Source organism: Thamnophis elegans, chromosome 1 (assembly GCF_009769535.1).
Source record: "Thamnophis elegans isolate rThaEle1 chromosome 1, rThaEle1.pri, whole genome shotgun sequence".
NCBI classification, from domain to species: Eukaryota; Metazoa; Chordata; class Lepidosauria; order Squamata; family Colubridae; genus Thamnophis; species Thamnophis elegans.
Genome location: NC_045541.1, coordinates 101,272,856 through 101,294,404, shown reverse-complemented (window position 1 = coordinate 101,294,404; position 21,549 = coordinate 101,272,856). Strand labels below are relative to the sequence as shown.

The following is a 21,549-nucleotide window of genomic DNA, read 5'->3' as shown; positions in this document are numbered from 1 at the left end:
CATCTAGTGCTCCTGGGCTAGAGTCTCACAATTATTATAATGTTTTTAAAAATCCCAGAACAGCTACACAATCACTTCCTACATTTTTACAGTAGTCAATCCTTTTTTTTGTCATTGCATTAATATTTGTTTAGATAAGTACTGTAGAAATGTAGCAATATGAATTTAATCCTTGACTAAAGCAAGGTTACAGATTAAAACAAAACTACAAGATATTAGATAGCCATTTGTCTGAAAAGGTATAGGGTTTCCTGCCTAGGCAGGGGGTTGGACTAGAAGACCTCCAAGGTCCCTTCCAACTCTGCTATTGATTGTATTGTACAAAATGGTAGTCTACTAATTTGATATATAGCAGTAGACCTATAGATTCCCTTTCTATTTAAACTCTTTCATACTAAAGATGTGAACTTTGTATGCAACACCATATACCATTACAACAGAAGCATATAGTCTATTTTAAAAACCTCATGCCAATTTTACATGTATAAATGGTTCATGTAGCAATTATTAAAGACTACAGCTGTTTCAATAAAAGGGTTTTGTCTAAATATGATGCCAATTAAAAATACTTGTTTCTACCCACTGAATAAGTGTGTTCCATGTCCTGAAAAATTTTAGAATTAATTTAGGCTATTATATTAATTGATCTAGAATGGCAATATAGAGAAAATTCATTCTTTTTTTCCCTAGTACCTGTATGCGATGTTTTGTTTTCTTGCACATTGTCTGTGAGATTACTAAGTCCAGGTATGAAATCATTTATTGATGAATTTGTAGGGTGATGAAGTTTTTCATTCAAATCAGGATCTTCCTTAATCAATGGATCTTGGATAAAATCCTTATAATCATCAGCTTCAGTGGAAATCACAGCTATACAGTATTGATGAATTAATTTGAAACAAAATAGGAGTGACTTTCACTAAATGAATTTCTAAAACATATATACTGCACAATGCATGGCTTCTATCTTTCTGGCCTGCAAATCATTGTTTGACAAATAGAGGTATTTTTCATTGGACAGACATATTTTAATTTAAAAGTATAAATATTTGCCTAATTTAGGATTATGATGATGCTAGTGAAGCATTCCCAGCATTCATTTTCAAGTGACTATTTTCATCACCTAAACAAATGAAGTGAATTAACATTCTGATACATACATTATTTGTCCTCTCGTAAACCTTGAGGAATTACTGCTAAGCCATCAGTTTAGTTTAGTTTAGTTTAGTTTATTTGTCTTGTATGCCGCCCACTCCCGAAGGACTCCGGGCGGCTCACAATAGACAAGGGAAGGGGGATAAATAGACAAAACAACACTTTAAAAATACGCAACATTCACAGTTTCCGTGGGGCTGGATATTTCACAAGCCCCCCGGCCTTCTGGAGCAGCCAGGACTTGGTGGCTTTGCGGAAGGCCGGGAGGGTAGTGAGGGTCCGGATCTCCACGGGGAGGTCGTTCCAAAGGGCCGGAGCTGCAACAGAGAAGGCTCTCCCCCGGGGAGTCGCCAGCCGACATTGGCTGGCAGATGGAATCCGGAGGAGACCTAACCTGTGAGATCTGATCGGTCTATGGGAGGTAATCGGCAGGAGGCGGTCTCTCAGGTTTAATAGCTATTCAGCATCATTTTTCACATACTTTCTGGCTCTAGTTTTATACAGATTACATGTTGAAATACCATGTAATATATTTATGGGTTTTTTTTCTTTTTTGAGAAAGACCACAAAACATAGAAGAAATAAGCTGGTTAAAATTGTATCTTCTGAGAAATACCTGTCTGAGTTGTTTCCAATTCAGGCTTTCTCTCAATCGGAATAATTTCAGACTGAACATCTTCCCTAGTTTTGTTCTCAGGGAGATCATTTTTATTGTCCGGTCCTAGATGGCTGTCATAAAATGATGGATTTTGTGTGGTTACGTTGACTTTGCCGGAAACTACAGTTGCTGCAACAATTGATTTCAAAAGATTTGTTTGCACATGCCACATTTTGTTGAATCATATTCTAATACAAATTTAAATATAATTCCCTTGATAGCATATTACTTATTATTTACAATAATAGATTAAGTAATCTCTTTCCTAGTTCAGAAATATGAAAATCAATAAAAATGTATTTGCCTACTATCAACTAAAATTTCTTTGGAGAAATTCCTCAGAGAGAAAATCGATTGTGATTTTTTTCCCTAAATATTATTTATGAATATATCAAAAGTCAATACAATAATATATTCTATACTGATGTACAAATACAATCTTTATGGATGAAAGAAAACCTATTCCTATACAGGTAAGATTTATTGTCATATTATGTATTAATCACATGAGAAAGTTTTATTGACAACAATTTCCAGTTCATGAGGCATAATATTTAATGGCATTATATTCTATGTATTTAAAGCTATAACACAATTCTACTAGAAAAATAACAGAAAACAAAAATTTAAAAAATGTTGCTAATACCTATATGTGAAATATTATTTTTATGCTTACTTGCAGTTGTATGAAGAATTTCAGGCAGCAATTGTTCTCTAGATGTGTTTGTGTGGTATTTTTCTTCACTATTCTTTAGGTGCAATAATGAATCACGAGTAGGAACTTCAGAGTCAGTGCTAACACTGGAAACTATTGCTGTTACAAAGATGGCTGGGTCAGTTTTAAACACTTTTTAGAGCTACTTTTCCAGTTGCTCTTTTACATAGTTATAAATAGAAAGAGAAAACCAAGAATATCTTTAAACTGTTTTAGTGGAGTCAAAAACTTTACATGCCATATGAAATAAGTTTTTTCTTTCTTCCATTCAATCATGTCCGATTTCTGGAAATTGATTGAACAAGCTTCTGTAGTTTTCTTGGCAAGGTTTTTTGGAAGGGTTATGCCATTGCCTGCTTCCTAGGGCTGAGAAAAAGTGACTGGACCAAGATGACCCACTGACTTAGTGACTAATGTGGGACTAGAAGTCAGAGTTTCCTGCTTTCTAGCCTGAAACCTTAATCACTAAATCAAACTGGCTCTCAATATGAAGCTAAACGTCATCATTTAGTCATGTACAACACTTAGCCGGTTAAGTATATTACATCTATATCTACAGGGCCTAATTCAGCTGGAAAAATTAGGGCAAAATAAATGCATTTTCTTTTACAAATAACAAATACTGCTGTGGAATAATTCCCTTTTCTGCTAGAATTAAAAAGAGGAATATTATATTGCACAGTAGTCCTCAATTAATATCTGCCCTATTTAATGACTGTTTGAAATTATGACGGTGTTGAAAAACTAACCTTTTGACCTGTTCTCATACCTACAATCATGTGAAGTGCCTTTTGGGCACTTCACAATTGGGAGGCATTAACAATTGTCACAATGTTCAATGATCGCATGATTGCCATTTGTGTACTTCACAGGCAGCTTCCAACAAGCAGTCAAGTAAAGACACAATTCAGTCATGCAGTGTCTCACTTAACAACTACAGGTGATTCACATAACAATCGCATTGCTTGGTGACTGGCTTGCTAGTCCAAAATGTGGTCGTTAAACAAAATATACTTGGGAATGTACAATAAACTTTCAATAACGACAGTAACAAAAAGGAAAGTATTTCTTTTTTAACCTTTCCTTTTTCATGGCTATTTTCATCTGGGAAGCTGTTTCAGGTGATTTCCAGTAATGCATTTAAAATGCAGGCAGTATCCACCTATTTAGGCAAGTGCTGACCACCTAATGCAGCCTCAACAGGTCATGAGAACTATTTTTGTAATCATATTTGCACAAATTTTCTTCTTAATTCCTTCTGTCTGTTTTACCTAGCTCTATCTACTATATAAATTTTTCTGGGAAGCAGAACACCATTATTAAGAAAGTAAAGAACTTATCCAAAAGAATGAACTCACTGGCACAGATAATTTCCAAAAAAGAATTCAATTTTTAATAAATAGATTAAACATGGCTCACTTTCTGCCAGAATCAAAATAAAGGAAATTTCAAATTTCAATTTGTACTATAACATTTCCTTTCATGGAGCAGATTTTAGAAGATGCCCACCTACAATAGTAGAACCATGAGTGCTGTTCATGGCCACACTGCTAGAAATAATGTTATATGCAACACAGTAAATTTTATATTCAACAGTCATACTGCCAATACCTGACTGAGAAGATGCATTTTCATAATAGCTGTCCCTTGGAGATACAAGTACTTGTAGGATATCATGGATTGTCCTGTTTGCGACAGAACTTTGACTGCTTTGTGCAATTGTATCAACAGCTGATGGCTGACGTTGATGCTCTTCTTCATGTTCAACGCTTCCATTGAAGAAAGTAACTGTTGCAGTTATGATAAATAAGGCAGGAATAAATTTTAACTATTTGTCTATTCAGTTGATGGTGTCTTTATAGCAATAGCAGTAGACTTATATACCGCTTCATAGGGCTTTCAGCCCTCTCTAAGCGGTTTACAGAGAGTCAGCATATTGCCCCCAACAATCCGGGTCCTCATTTTACCCACCTCGGAAGGATGGAAGGCTGAGTCAACCCTGAGCCGGTGAGATTTGAACCGCTGAACTGCTGATCTAGCAGTAGCCTGCAGTGCTGCATTTAACCACTGCGCCACCTCGGCTGTCTCAGATTCAAAGGTCTGAAGGTGCTTTGACAAACAAATATGTATTTAGGCTTTCTGGCTTAGTTTAAAAGGAGCATATACAATTGTTTCCTTGCGTGTTAGATCTCTAATATCAACAAGCTGCCAAAGTTATTAGGTGTGTTGGATTCAGCGTATTTCACAAATTTCCTGCCAGTATTAAAGTAGGTAACCACATGAAGTATAATTCCCCAAGTTATATGGAAACAGAATTAAGCCAAAATATCTGCTTTTTCTATGAATCAAATTTAGGCAACAAACTAATTTCAGTAATTTCAGGAGGTTCAAATCACCTGAAATCCAAGATTTTACTTTAATCAAATTGTATGCAGTATGCAATAACAAATAATTGTAAATGGACATGAGTCATTGCACTTCCAGATAGATGCAGCAGAGACTTCTAATTTGCTCAGATAGTAAAAAGTCTATAAACTTCTATTCTTAGCTCTGAAACCTTTTATTACATCAATCTACTGGCTCATCTACACTTTAACTCTCCATGTCAGACAATGATATACCAGATGTCAAAGGAAGAGCTTTGTTACCTGGAATGAACCTTGCTGCTTCTTATAAATTAGAACTGCAAACCTGTCTAAGATATTTGCAAATTCACAGGTGAATTTACAGAGAAATAAAGAATATAGATTCTGAGAGAGTAATTCTGTTTGGAAACTGACTTCACATCTCTAGTATATCTCTAGACAGAATGGCTTTGCAAAGTAATTACTGGTATATAAATATCGTTTCACATAAGGTCTTACTGAAGAGTCATTATTTAAATCTGTAAATTGCTATCTAAAATCAACTCTAAAATAATTAAGAGTGAATTGGGGGGGGGGACACAGTTCTTTTTTAATTTACACCTTGTGTCGAAGAGTAATGTATTTTGTTTAGAAAATGTAAAGAGAAAGTTGTCTCTGTAATGGAAGTATTCATATTGTTACCTGGGTGATGAAAAGATTCCTTTTCCAGGGTACTTTCTTTTTCATCAGAAGCAGAAAATTCTGGATGTAACTCGTCTGAAGTGTTGATTGCAGGGGATACTGTGTCTTCAATTTCCAGCTCAGGGGATGCACCCTCCAGTTGAGGCTGCTTTGAGTCTTCCTGCTTGAAGAAATCATCACTGGAGGACACAGCTGTTATGATGATGTTTTGAATCAATTCCATTATTATGTTTGCTGAATAACCCTCCAGATTATTTTGTTAATATATATATATATATGCACCATATATATATGGCTTGCACTTTCATTATGTGCGTTAGGCAGAGGAAGAGGAAAATATATAAAATTTTGTAAAGTATTGTTGAATTCACAGGCCCCATAATCAGCACCACATTTTTCAGAAATGGTTGATTTTCCAGAGATGCCCCAGACACCAGGAACAATAGTAGAAGGAATATATCAGCAGTAGAGGCAGAAAAGATGTGACAGCAGCTTGCAGCCTTAACAGATCTATCAAATGTGTTTGATAGATGCAAAAGGCTTTGTACCATCTGGATTCACAGTAGCATCTTAAGTCCAAGAACATTCTCCTTTTTCTTCCTTTTCTTCTTTTATTTGGACATTTTCTTTCTTGAAATATTTTGGACACTCACTTCAGATACATAGTCCAGATTTATATTGTCAATCCAAAGGCTTATTTTGAATGGCATTCATTCATTGCCAGGATGAAGTTCAGACAATTAAGCTTATTCAGTTCTAAAGGTGCTGCTGTATAAATCCAAGGAAATTGAAGTAGAAGCACTATGAAATATTGAAGCTAAAGTACCAGATATATCCTTCATTGTCAACTTATTAAATAATTTAGCAGAAAACATAATGCATTACACATTATGATCACTAAATCTAAGAGAAAAAGCTTTAGATACTGAGAAAAATTGTAATTGAAAACTCAAGAGAAAGCCCACAAAAAGCCCAGTGCAATAAGAGAGATTTTCCCATCTTCAAGAGAAAATGGCAATACTTTTCATAAGAAATAAAGCTGCAACTGTACAACCAAGTTTGTATATCAACATACAAATGCGATCTATTTCTATTGTTTTAATTTTATCAAAAGAATGCCTTTAGATAAAAAGCAACTATTATTACTCAAGGATTTGTTTGTGAAATGGTTTAAGTCAGTGCTTCCAAAACAGTGCTTTCCTTTATTGTACACAACCACTTTGCAAAAGTCCTTTTTACCCAATATAGGTAAATGGGTTTGTGGGTCATTACTTTTATACAATTCTAAATAATTTATCCCGTTTGGGAATCACTTGTTTAAGCAGTTCTCTTTAATCAAGATATACCTAAAAAGCAACCTCACGTTTTATTTGAACTTTCTAAAAGCAATAGATTGAAGCCAATTTCTAAATGTCTATTAATAACATTAGTTTCTTAAGAAACATTAAATGAGAATTTGATTTTACCTAACCATTCATAAATTTCCTGAAGTTACTTTCACAGTTCGAGTACTACTCCATGTGCCACAATTAAATTTAATTATTAATTTAATCCTGACAGAGCAATGCACCAATCTGGCATTTCAATAACCTTCACAAAACTCTGGAGCCTGAAATAATGTTAAAATGCCACTTGTGAGACTCTGGCTTCATCAAAGCTGCATAATATATAATATACATTATATAATATAATAACCTTCAACCTTCATGGTTTTGGTAGATAAAAGCAAACACATCTGGAAAATGGTTCTATATGTTTGGGTCTATTTTCCTGTTTGAAGTAATCACAATGTATTAACTGCATACTGCAGTTAAAATTATCAATACTTCCAATGACTAACTACATTCTGAGTTTTGATACTGTGGGAAGAAATTCTACTTCAAACCAACATAAATATGTTCAGTATCATGTTTAATTCCTCATACCAGTAGTGGTTGAATATTGTTCAACAATTCCAGGTAGGACATCCGCAATTGTGTCATTTGTTGAGTATCTGACTTCACTGTCCCTTCCAGAATGTACAGCAGGTAGCAATATATTGTGGGATGATTCTTCTTGTTTGACATCTTTGGTGGAGTTCACAGCTGTTATGACAAGGTTCAATTGACAATGGCTTGAACATTTGAAATCCTACTACCAACTAGCACTTGTGCTTAAGTTATTTTAGAGAAGAAATGTTGGTCTATCTGCGACGTTGCTTCTCAGTATGTGGCAGGAGGGTCCAGGAATGGGATTATCATGTCCTAATCTGCCCAGAGATTGAGTCATGCCTCTCTGACTCCTCCTTGGCTCCAGTTTCAACTCAGTCTGGTCCAAGAGAGGACATTTTTCCCCTTGGCTCAGCTAAATTTTTCCCCATTCCTAATTGTTAGTTTCTATTTCCAATTTCTCCCCTCCTGGACCCCTCTAATTTTCACTGCTTCAATTGACAATGGCTTGAATATTTGGAATCCCACTATCAACTAGCACTTGGGCTTAAGTTATATTAGAGAATAATGTGTGTGTGTGTGTGTGTGTATGTGTGTGTGTGTGTGTGTGTTAAGGCACAGGTTTTTAAAAGTACAAATCACACATGTACTTTCATGTACTCGAAAAACTTGCCTACGTGAGCCCCCAAGCATGACTATCTCATGAGAAATGCACTATTTCTGGATAGAAAGATGAAATAATCAGATGTAAAAGAACAAGCAATATCTTCTCCCTTAGTTGAAAGCATTCACTGTGGGCGGTTTCTAGTCTGATGCCTTAACCACTACATCAAACTGGTTCTACATTAAAGGAAATTAGGTTTGAATCAATAACCCCAAGCATATAAGTGTAACAATAACATTTACAAAAGCTGAACCTTGAATAGCTTCATGGCCCATAACAACTATATCCCGTGTTTCCCCAAAATAAGACAGGGTCTTATTTTCTTTTGATGCCTGAAATAAGCGCTTGGCCTTATTTTTGGGGAGGTCTTATTATTTTTGAGGTGCAGGAGACAGCGAACATGGTCAACTCATGGCTGCTGCTATGTTGCAATATTTTCAGGAAGGGCTTATTTTAGTGCGTTCAAAAGCCCGATTTTGCTCATTATCCAGGGAGATCTTATTTTCAAGGAAACAGGGTAGGTAAAGAATCTTTTGGCATAGAACTACATAAGAGGAAAATTTTCATCTGGCAAATAGTTTGTTACGATAGGAACAGAATCAATCATGTTCGGAAATTCAGAATAAAAAAATAAAAGGTAACATCTTTTCAATATGTGATAATTTTTTTAAAATTAACTTCTTCATATAATGCTGATGTGCATCAACCATATACAGCAGTTCCTTCACCCACCCATACTACCTGCTCCCCAACAGCAGCATAGGTACAACAAAATAAATTAAAATAGAAAAAGATAGCAGAAATGGTATTAATTGAACACACTTGTTAACTAACAACGTGGCTATTAACAAGTAATAATAGAAATATTTAGATTTATGAGTAGAGAACACTGCAGCATCAGCCCATAATAACCACCACCAAAACCAAAGCTAAATCCACCACAGATGTTTACCCATTTAACATTTAATTTTGGATTTGCCAAGTGAAAGTATAAAACAGATACCAATGGAAAGCAGGTAAGGCAGCTCAGAATTTAGCCCCTTTCCATTCAAATTAAGCACAGATTGTAGGCACAAACCTTTCATCTTGAGAGCATTGCTGGGTTTCCATTTCCAGCATTAGCCAAGGCAGACATTTTCCAATGCAAAAGCCAATGTCAGCAATGCAAAATAGACCATGCAGAAAAATACAGCGCAAAATCATCTGCCTGTTTCAACTTAAATTCTATTATTTACTATTATCTATCTCAGATAAAATAATCTTTTGTAGATCAATACAAATACTATACTACTGAAGATCTAAGCCTACATCTAAAAGGCACTTTGTCATACCTTAATTATTTTCTATAATACAATGCACATTAGGGATTAGTTCTTACTGGTATTTGACGTCTGAAGTTCCTTATCACCACTGTTGTCCCACTCAAGAACTGTTTCAGGATTTTTTTGCCCAGACCCTTCTTCGTCATCATCACCACCACCATCATCATCATCTTCAAAACTCTGATCTATTGATTTATTGATGTAAACTTATGGTAAGATTTTTATATTTTCATCCTGTTATCTATTTCTCTGTTGCCTACATCATTAATATGTTCTTGCTTCACTGATTGGAATAGTCAATAAGATATGAAGAATGGATCATCTAATTTCAGAGGTGTGTGTGTGTGTAAAATCAAGTTCATTTTAAACAAATGGTAGAATCTGGATTGTGCAGTCTGTGATTTAAGGGAAGCAAAACACATTTTGCTAGTAAAAACATACTGGATCATCATTACTTCAGCAACTGCAACATTTCAATGAGATATGAGGTACTTGAGAGATTGTTTCTAATTACAAACCTAATCCTAACTCTTAGAATCTCCCCCATAAAATGGGGCAGGGGAGAGAGTTTTTTAGAAGAATGTAAGTGTATGTATGTACAAACTCTTCTTTTTGTGAAGATAGAATTGTTGAGGGAAATGTACATTTCTTATTCCAGATAATGCTGATCCAGCTATTCTAGGCATGGCCTAGTAGTTTTTCCAAAGTGAATCTTTCTGAAAAGTGTCTGGTCTTTCTAGACCATATCCAGAGCATGATAAATGATAGCATCTTCTGGAAAGTATACTTCCAGAAAACTGTAGATTCATACCTAGACTGGATAGAGTTGCTGTGACTATGATCCAGAGGAGAATAATACATTCAACACCTTTTACTGATGGCACAGTAGCTATTCGGCTGATAAAATATGTAGGAAAACTCTCCAAGCTTAACAATATGGCTTGAAGGAACCACATAAAGAGAGTAAAAAGGAAATCAAAATGACAACTTTCTGGATTCAGCAGAGAATTAAAAGAGTAAGTATATGTCAGGAAAATAAGTTTATGTATCAAGTCTCAGGAATATATGACTATGGAGGTGTAAGTGGAACCTCAGCATGACAATGGAAAATTTATGGCAAAATGAAGGCAGAGAAACACAATGCAGGACTTTAGAAATATTTTGTTCTTCTCCAATTACACAGCCCAGTTTAAATCCATTAAGAAACTAGCTGATATAAGACTTTTCCTTGTCATGTTGTCAATTTTTTTTCTTTAAATTATAACTCTCATAGAAATGGGCTGCTTTTAAATAGTTATGATTTACAAGGCACTGAGATTGGTGTAGAACCTGAGGATATGGGTGTTTGACTTAAAATACATATTAAAAAGGAAATGCTTGCAGGTCTTATCTGCATGTAAATTATGGGGCACATTTTATTTTTAAAAGTACTGTAAACTGAAAGAAAGATTTAAATTTGTCTAAAACTAATTGGGTCAGTTTATTAACAAGCAATGCCCCTGCACTATAATTTTAGGTGAAGCAATTATATGTCTTTCCATACTATATATGCAAGAGATATGCCCATTAGCTTTTCTACATGTCAGTACATAGATTAATTCCTAAAATAGCATGTCCTTAAAGCATACTTAAAGTAGTACCCTCTTAAAGCAACAAATTTCCGTATGACATAGGCAATTACTTGGCCCTTACAGTTCATGTTTCTAATGCACTAATAGCAGAACTTTTCAAGCAGCACTCATGAAGAATATATGCAACATTTTTTTCCCCAGGGAAATCAAATTTTTGGCCAGAGATTTTGAAAAAAAGCATAGACAAGAGACTATGATTGACTAAAATGTTACAAGAGTTTACCCTTGCTGGTGGTTGTATTCTGCATTCCTTTATGTTTTTCAGATGGCAACCATAATGGAAAATTTTCAGTGATTTGCTGATCTTGACTAGAATTTCCATGGTGCTTTCCATGATTTGAATTTTCTTCAGCTGCAATGATGGCAGAATAACCACAGTGCTGAATTTATGTTTTGTCTTCGATCAATAGAACTTCCCCATAGAAGATGATAAACGGTCACTTCCTGTGTCCTTAAATAGTCCTACTGTTGTTGGTTTTCAAATAATATGTTCATATGTATTTTATTTTGGGAGTAATCTAAGGCAAGATGGATTACACACTAACAACACAAACATTATGAACACAAAGTAAAGATGTGGGGGTTGGAGAGGGAATCCAAGTAATAAACATAGTGTCACATCCAGAAAATAACAATGAGGTTACTTCTGAAGCACTTCAAGGAAAAAAAAATACTGATAGTAGTAGAAAGTTGAGCTCTTTAAATCCAGATGTTTTGTTTATCAAACAAATCTAGTTTCATTGTAGTTATGTTAAAGGACAATAATCATTTACATTTCTATTGTCAGTTTGGATACAAAATGGGATACCCAGCATTCTTGAACTGAAGCTTCTTAATTTTCTATAACAGGATTTTCAAATAGGAAGCTAGTTCAAGGATAAAATTTTCAGTTATTTTTGTTCAAATTGTATGTTTTAGTATTTCCTTGTGGCAATGCAGAAATAGAGAACAACATTATAATTTCCATTGTGGAATACAAAGAAATAAATCTAATGGAGATAATTTTCAATTATAAAAGTGAAAGCAAGAACAATACAAAGAACAGAAGCCCTTGAACAGATAGAAATATCAGGAAGAAGAGGAAGAACCCAATGAAGTAAAGAACAATATAGCAACTTTCCATTTCAACACAATGGGAAGAGTAGAAGTGATGATAGTTAAGAAATATATGCTGGAATTCCATCACATATTTTCCCAATGTCGCAGGCATAAGTGATACGTTGTTTTTATGCATAGTCTAAGAATGGAAACTCTTAGCTTTCAATTTTGTGTTTCCTAACAAAACTAGGAATGAAAATTATTTGGTATAGGGATTGAACTGTAAAAAAAATTTCTGGATTGTCTATTATTCAATGTAATCTTCAGTATCTGCCAGTCAATCGCACAATCTGAAGTTCATATAATCATAATTGTATAAGATTGCTTTAGATCTGTAACTTTCCTCTGTTCAATATACCATATACATATATTGTATTTACACATGGAAATATCAAAGCTAAAGTTCAAGTCTATTCACTTCCTAAAAAGTAACATCAATGTAGTAGTATTAATATAAGCAAAGTTCCCTCCCCAAATCAAAGTTTCTTGTGTAAAATGCTTTATATGATACAAACATTTTTTGCATGAATATACATTTTGTTCCCACCATAGAATATTCAATGCAATTATAATTTACAGCTAACAAAAAGTCAATTGCAAAATCTTAAACCATGGAAATTCCATCATATCACCCATGCATTCACCCAAATGCAGAAAAACACATACAAGCTATTGAGAGATGCTTTTGATAGAATCATCTGAGAGGGAGGAAGGAGCCCAGAGTGTAACATTGCAACCGACACAGATCAATAGGATTACATTAATCCTTGATCTGGGCATAGAGCAGAAGAGTACAGAAAAATCAGTTCCATTCACAATCACCACCTGCAATATTTGGAATAGCTTGAAATAATAAGTATTTGTCAATTCTATCTTAATGTTATTTACTACACAACATAGACAAGCACAGAGACAAAGTCTTTTTATAGGTTTTTAATCATATAGCTGCAACAATTTAGCCTATAAAATTGCTTTATCCATGAATATTTAAGAAATCAACATTTCCATGAATTCAAGGAACGGCTCCAGATTGTTTTTTTTTAAAAAAAACAAAACACTAGTTTAAATGGTTTTATTGGCCAGAACTTTGAGACCTCTTTCCAGCTTACCTTTTCATGAACTGATGAAAATTGGCCTCTGAGTTTGCCAAGTTTCACCAGAAAGAAGTTTATGCTTCTAATCTCTGAAAATTATTGAAACAAAAAAGCTGCATTCAAAGTAAGCATTGCCAAAAGCAAATCCTGAAAATTTGCAATTGCAGGTAAATATCCAAAGTAATAACAAAGGTTTCCATTATAACTTCAGGATCTCTGAAAAAATGAAGGCTGATGCATAAATTAAACCATCTTTCTCTACAGAAAAGACTATTGCACATATATAATGCTAAATATGATTCAAAATATAAAAGATGCATACTTATGAACAATTTATATATATATGTAATATATATATATTGGACACAGTGGCCATTATCTTGGAAGGGGAAAAAAAATCTATGAAAAGTTTTTCTAATGGGTGGATCTTCACTAGATAGTCTCGTGCCTATTTGTACATTTCTAAACATCAGGAATTGAAAAAAAAATCATTAGGAAATTGGAGATTATTGATCAATCAGTTCTACAAAGACAATGAAAACAAGTTTATATTAGTATCACCGTGAGAATATCTTCCATTAGTTAGGCTGTTGTATAACTCACAACTTCTTTAAGAAATCTAAAATCAATGCTGAGAAAACAGAAACTGTTGCAATACCAAAGTCATGTAATAGCATGTATGTAAAATGATAAACAAGAAGGAAATGATACATTAGAATAAAACAAACTATTATTTGGATTGATATGAAATTCTCTTTGGCTCCACTTCTGAGAATCCAAATACATTATCAGGAAAATATAAAAACACTCAGTATATGAAGAAATGCAAGGTGAAGTCAACTGTAGGATGAAATCCCATCACAAAGCTGGATGACAAAATCTCAAAATGGAGTTCTCCCTCTAAATATGAAATGTTATCATAACCAAGTAAACATTTTCTTTGCTTTGTATACTGTACATAGTCATAAAACCATCCGTAATGAGCATTTTGGCTGAAGGATCCATAATGACATCTTTCCAACATAATTGTTAGAAATATTAAGAAAAAAAATCCAATTACTTCTTCCAAGAAGACTTACACAAACACTATGTCTGCACATATATATCAGGCCCAACCCCAAAGACAACTAATACAACCGAGTCCAATCTTTTATTTGCTTACACCTATCTTGCCTACTGACACTCTAACCCTCTACACCACATGTGTCAAACTTACGTTGCAGTCACGTGACGTTTCATGACGTTTTCCCCATTTGCCGAGCTGGGTAGGCTTGGTCTGCACGTGACACATCCGGCCTGCGGGCTGCCAGCTTGATATCTGTGCTCTACACTAATAATACACACTGAAATATTGTACAGGCTATCCTAAGCTTCTTCCCCCTTCGCTTAGACCTAGGACCGCAGTCTGTTAATTTGGGCTTTTCTCTGGAATATACAGCTTACTCCCTGAGAAAGCTCTATGCTGTCAAGACTCCTTTCCACTCTTCTCCAGGTGCACATTCCATCACAATTTTACTAGCTTGTGTTTGTTTGTTTTTTGAGGGGAGGGGATGGATATTGCTTAATGAATACCAGAGAATTTAATTTAATCAGAGACTATGGAGACTCTATTAGAGAAATATAAGTATTCAGAAATATTTCATAGAATGAAACCCGGGCACAAAGGAGCCAACCACTAAGCCATATAAAATAATCTGATCAGCCCTTATTCATGAGACTCATCTTCCCTTTTTTTTGAAAGCAAATACCTAATGGCTCTACAAGAAAGATATCAAATCCTATGAGCTCATTACTATAACATACCATCTGTAGCAATTACACAGTGTAACAACTGGATACAATGAACCTAAATGTCATATACTAGAATTTTAATTTCTTGTTATTCGAGGTACTCCTTACTTTAGAAGATACAAGAGGTTAAATGTATGATTCTAAACCATAGGAATGTGAATTAATATATATTCTTTATATAGTCTGTATATATAGACCATACAGTCAATGTCAAAAGGATGAAGGACTACATTGTCATTGTTAAAACCAAGTTACAACAGATACTACTACAATTATTACACTTACTAGTACTCTGGGGATTCTGATCTTCAGGATTTCCTGGATGCTGATAACCGTTGTCCTCTGTTACGTATACTGGTGTAAATGTTGTGATATCATCCTCTGTGTCATAAAATATGAATGAGCTGTACTCTTTTTACTTAGTGATCAATCAACAATACAATCTTTACCCATAAGTCTTTTCTCTGAGAGTCAAGAACGTTCAGCCTGCACATGGAGAGGCGTGACTGGGGGACATCTCCAGTTGGGACGGTGGATTAATTGACCATGTGATGGACATGTGGGTGCAGGGGAAGGAATTTTGACATTCCTTTGGGTGAGGAAACCCCAGGAGCTTTCAGATTCAGGTTTTCCCAGATGTGCCAATATGACATGTCTAATAAAATGGAACTTGAGAAACTGCTTGCCTTGGAGTCTTATTTGGTTGAGAGTGTTACTTGGAACCCTGAGAACCAGGCCCAATCAGCAAGAATCCTAATGGGGCCACATTTTCCATTAGGCCCTTCATTTTATTAGGTCTATATATACCCGTGATGGCGAACCTATGCCACGCGGAACCATTTCTGAGGGCACGTGAGGCATTGCCCTGTCAGCTCCAGGGCACATGGTACGCTGGCAAGCTGATTTTCAGACTTGATTTTCCACAGTTTTTCACTCTCCGGAGAATAAAGCCTCCTAAAGCCTGGGGAGGGCAAAAAATAGTCCAACGGGCAACCCGGAAGTCCGTTTCAAACTTCCAGTTTGCGTGTTGGGCTGTTTTTCGCCCTCTCCAAGTTTCAGAAGGCTTCCATGGCTGTTTTATTGTGTTTTAGTTTGAGGAAGGGGAAGTTAGAGAAAATGTATTGTATCTTATGTACTGCACAGTATTCTAACCCCAAATAGGCTTACGGTATATGTTTTATTTGCCACTGATACACCAGTCAGGCTGGGGAAAACTCTGAATTAGTAAAAATCAATTCAAGGGGTCAGTCTATGGGGCAACATCATTTAACATGCATAATTTAGTCCAAGTGTGTCTTCAGGATACAATATTTTCCAAAAAACCCAAAGTTAGAGATATTTTCCCCCTTATTCCTCTGGAATATAGATATGAAACTGTGGTCAACCATCATTACTTAATTGTCATATGGTTGTGTTTTTACAAGTAATAGTCAATGAAATAAACTATTAATGTTTTGTTTTATGGTAAAGAATCGTAATTTTCATTATTACAGTAAGAATCTTTGTTGTCAAACAGGAAAATTATCAAAAAATTCGGAAGATTAGTTAATGTCAAGGGCTCTGAAATGTGAAAAACATGGGTGACTAAGAAGAGAAAGAATTGTTGAAAATCATATCTTTCCTTGTTTTATTGATAAATGGCTGCTAGCAAAAAGAAGATATATATATGTATGTATGTATGTATGTATGTATGTATGTATGTATATGTGTATGTATGTATGTATGTATATATATATATATATATATATATATATATATATATATATATACACACATACATACACACACACACATATATATACATATATATATATATATACATACATACATACATACACACACATGCACATATGTCTGTCTGTCTGTCTGTCTGTCTGTCTGTCTGTCTGTCTATCTTATCTATCCCATCCCATCTCATCCATCTATCTACATACCGTGTTTCCCCAAAAATACGACCTGTCCTGAAACTAAAGCCTTGCCACATATTTTGGGTGGGCAAAAATATTACCCACCCCCCCCCAAAAAATGTAGGTCCCCTGGACAACTCCCCCTCTGGCCACGCAGAGTACCGCTCGCCAACTTAGCGGTATCCCGAAGGCGCCAAGCTGCGGGAACGAGGTGGGGGGCAAAGCCGCTTGGTGCTTTCAGGGTACCGCTAGGTTGGTCAGCGGCGCTGTGCCCAGCTGAAGAAGGGCGATGCTGGGCAGCTGCTCTCTTGCGAGCCGGCATCCGCAGAGCCAGGCACAGCCTCAGGGAATGGCTGTGTTGCACTTCACAGCAGCAACACAGCAGCCATGAGGTGACCACTCTCGCGAGCAGCCGCCTGGCAACCCCCCTTTCCAGCCAGGCACAGTTCTGCTGACCGACCTAGCAGTACCCGAAAGGCACCAAGCAACGTGAGCACCTGTTCGCTGCCCTCCGCCTCCCGCGGCTAGGCCCCTTCGGAATGCCCCTAGGTGAGTGAATGGGGCTCTGCATGGCTGGTGAGGGGGGTTGCATGAGCGGCTTTTCCGCTTCCTGCTTGCACGACTCGCAGGCTCACTATGCTCTTGGCTAACTCTATAGTACCTGCAGAGCCAGGACATCTCCACTGCTGGCGCCGCCCGCCGCTTGGGTTTTTTTTTATGGCTTTCAAAGCACTGAGGACAGATGCTGCTCTGGAAGTACGCTCTATGGTAGCGTACAACCATAGAGTGTACTCCCAGAGCAGTATCCTACCCCTGTGCTTTGGAAGCCGCAACGGAGGACGGATGCAGCTCTGAGAGTACCCTCTATGATTGTACGCTCTGCATATATATATATATATATATATATATATAATGCAAAAGATGATCACCTGATCCCAGTACATTGCAACCATCATAAATATGAACCAGATGTCAAGCATCCAAATGTAAATGATGAGACGTTGCAACTGTCATAAGTGTGAAAAATGGCCATAAGCCACTTTTTTCAGTATTGTTGTAACTTCGAATGGTCACTAAATGAACTGCTGTAAATTGAAGACTATCTTTAATGCAGAATTTTCCCCAATCTACTTCAGATCCCAGAACCCTCAAAAATATTGGTGCTTGCTGAGCAATTCAGAGAACTGAAGTCCACTCATCTGGAGACCACCTAAGTTGAGAAGGTCTACACAAATTCCAAGGTACTATTTAAATGTCATTCTGTAGAAGGCTAATCAATGCAAATACCTGGTGGGAAGTCACTGGGATCTATAGTTCCTCTACCAATTGCAGAACCACTGCCCACACTGCTGTCATCTTCAGTTACTCGTGGGCTTTCTGTGACCTTCTTTCCTTCAATGTACCGTGATCCATCAGCATTGTAAATTTCTGAATGAAAAAAGGATATACAGTATTTAACATTATCCTGTTGATTGAAACTAGACAAATGGTGCAGGAAATGGTTATATAGTGCAATGTGAAAATTTATTAAAATCCTTACTCAAACATAAATAATATGCTAATGTTTGCTCAAATTTAGATTCTGACTGAATAGTATGAACCTATAGTAAGTGATAGGAAGCTTTAAGCTATTAGGTTCCTCTTTCCTCCTTTGACATGGTCAGAATCAGAACATGTCTTTTTCTGTGGTTATTACATGTAACATTCTGATTAAATCTACACAATTATTCATTTATAAAGTACTTCAAAAATATATAATTTTGTCCTAGCTTGCTTCAATGAGTCATAATTTTGATTAACAGTGAACAGTATTTCAGGGATCACAATTCTGCTTCATAAATTTTGGGATGGAGGCTGCAGAAGCCAATCTAGAAATGTGTCAAAATGAGAATAAAAGATCAATCCAATTTTCAGTCCATTTGGGAAAGGTTTGTAAGATTCTGCCAATTAAGAAGGATCCCCCCCTTCCCCCCCAATAACAGTATGTCTAAGGATAAATTCTTTTGGCCACTATTATGAAATAATTCCTTAATAAACCATTATCTCTGTCATACAAAAATGATTGTGTATTTTGCATGTGTATACTTCAGCAAGTACTTCATTTCTTTGAAAAGTGTAACATAATATATTTTGTGTATGTAACACACAAAATGACATTCCCTACTAGAAAAACTATGCCAACGTAGCACTACAGAAAATAACATGTCACAAAGCGTTATGTATTGAGGTTTCTGGAATGCTTGATTTTTCTGAGACTAGCAAAATTGTTGGATTAGAAAAGAAGTCTATTCAATACCTTTTGAGCATCTCTTGCTGAATTTACAATCCTATCCTATGCAGAATACCTGCAACTGTAACATCAAACTATCACTGATAAATTCTCACTAAAGACTCCCAGAGAAAGATGTATCTCATGTTTTTTTTGCAACTGTTTTCTGATTATAAATTAGTCTAAATAGACTATGTCAGTGACAGCTAACCTTTTTGCCATTGTGTGCCAAAAGCGGGGGGAGAGCAGGGGGGTCGTGGGTGGGTGTGCCACACACCCCTGCTCTCGCGCGGTCTTGGCCCGAAGCCTCGTGACCCCCCCAGCCAAGCATGGCTCACCTGTGCCGGGAGGCACCTGCCAGTGCTGGCGGTATCCCTGGTGGCCACCGGGCTGATGCGGGTGTGATGCCCCCGATGCCCAGCCCCTTCCACCAATGCAGAAAGGGTATGTGGTGGGGAAACAGGTCCTGGGGTGGTGGTGGTGGTGTGAGAGAGAGAGAGATCAGGGAGGCGGGGTAGTGGTGTTTCCCCTGTTTGCCGTAGGAGCAGCATGGGCTGAGGGAAGCCTCCGGAGGGCGAAAAATAGCCGAAAATGAAAGCCGAAGTTAGCTGACCAGTACGTGCATGTATGCTGGAACTGACAGGGCACACCCTGACAAACGGCTTCGTGTGCCACAAGTTCGCTATCGCGGGACTATGTCATCACTTGAACGTAGGCTCACTCCAAGTTCAGTGATACGTTCCACACTGTTCGTGCACTTCAGTTTCACCAGAGGACACTTTATATGGTAAAAAAAATAAAATTTGATCCTTACCAATACTGCTGTTATTATTAGGCAAATCAGAATATAACTTTTCTACTGGCTCACAAACCACATCTCTTGATTCTAAAAATGGGAGACAAAATGGGAAACAAAAAAATCAACAACAAATTGGCTAACTTTTGTAAAAGAAACAAAAGAATATGGTGAAGGCCTCCAGGACTACAAAGATGTGGGAAGCACTATGTTTCCCCATCATTTATACATACATACATACCAGTGGTGGATTCTGGATCCCGTTCCAACTGGTACAGCTCGTACCTGCTTGTAATCCCTCCGCAACGCTCCAGCAGCTCAACAGAGCATCACGCAAGCACTGCATGCACCAAAGGCTTAAAGGACAGGTAAAGAGTTTGTGCGGGCAGTTGGGCCCTCCGGAGAACCGTACCAGAATGGTACCTGGTGCTCTGGGCAGGCTCCGGTACACCCGTACCGGGGCGTACCACCTGCAATCACTGATAAATACATACATGGATATACATATATATACAAAAAATTTTACTACCGTTTCAGTGAGTGTGGCTAGATGGGGGGGGGGTGTCATGTGACTGAGTGGGCATGGCCAACTTGACATCACTCACACACACTCAGTCACATGACTCCACCACCAACCCACGGCCACCAAAGCGGTGGTTAAAAGTTTTGAAGGGAGGAGAGGGGCATGCCAGGCCCCTCTTTTTGCTCTTTTTTGGGGGGGACGATCCCCAGAGTGCCTTTATTTTGCTCCGTGGGCTCCCTCACAGGTAGCTTCTCTTTCAGGCCCACAAACAGAGAACAAAGTTGCTACCTGGCCCCCCTTCCCTCAGACTCTGCATCGCTGCCCGCCGCCAACTCGACTCCACACAGAGCGGGCTGTGGAGGGTGCCATAAGCCAGTTGATCAAGGTGGTGTGCGACCAGTGAGGCTCCGATTCAGGCTCTGAGTCCTTTCTTTCTTTCAGAAGTGGGAGACGGAAGAAAGTGCTCCAGGAGGGCAAGCGCCAGGCAAATATCCCGTGACTGCTCCACACATGCACCACCTGCCCTCCTGGAGAACTTTCTTCCTTCTCCCACTGCCGAAAAAAAGAATATCCTGACATCCATTGGTGCCGTCATGGTTGATCCGGCTGGGGAACAGGCCTTGAAGGCAGGGTGTGCTCTGCTGCTGCTGTTGTTGCTTCTGCCGCCAGGCACATCCATGCAGGAGAACTCCCCAGCGCAGTGCAGTTCTGTGACGACGGAATATTCTTTCTTTTGGCAGTGGGAGAAGGAAGAAAGTGCTCCAGGAGGTCAGGCACCAGGTGAATGTCCCAGGGCTGCTGCACATGTGCCCACCCCGTTTCTGCAAAGGCAGAGCCCCCCCCCCCACTGCAGCAGAACCACAGCCAAGAAGCAGACAGGTGGCTGGCTGGGAAGCCAGTTGGCTGATTTGGAGCCCTAAGCCCCACAGAATTGGCACGAGAGGAACACGG

At 37.5% G+C, this 21,549-nt stretch overlaps 1 protein-coding gene across 5 annotated transcripts in view; it reads right to left on the bottom strand.

Annotated features, from left to right (window-relative positions):
* The window catches only part of CD44 (CD44 molecule (Indian blood group)), an 86,754-nt gene that overhangs the window by 15,211 nt on the left and 49,994 nt on the right, over positions 1-21,549 (bottom strand). The window contains exons 5-15 of one of the 5 annotated variants that reach the window (XM_032225810.1): positions 20,094-20,165; positions 18,298-18,438; positions 15,389-15,484; positions 11,344-11,472; positions 9,546-9,674; positions 7,501-7,659; positions 5,576-5,767; positions 4,140-4,316; positions 2,490-2,627; positions 1,772-1,942; positions 694-870 (exon numbers count right to left, since the gene is read on the bottom strand). In XM_032225810.1, coding sequence (XP_032081701.1) covers positions 694-870; positions 1,772-1,942; positions 2,490-2,627; positions 4,140-4,316; positions 5,576-5,767; positions 7,501-7,659; positions 9,546-9,674; positions 11,344-11,472; positions 15,389-15,484; positions 18,298-18,438; positions 20,094-20,165 — 1,581 coding nt within the window. The remainder of the gene's footprint in view (positions 1-693; positions 871-1,771; positions 1,943-2,489; positions 2,628-4,139; positions 4,317-5,575; positions 5,768-7,500; positions 7,660-9,545; positions 9,675-11,343; positions 11,473-15,388; positions 15,485-18,297; positions 18,439-20,093; positions 20,166-21,549) is intronic. The other 4 variants (XM_032225825.1, XM_032225817.1, XM_032225834.1 and 1 more) reach the window with 4 other exon arrangements.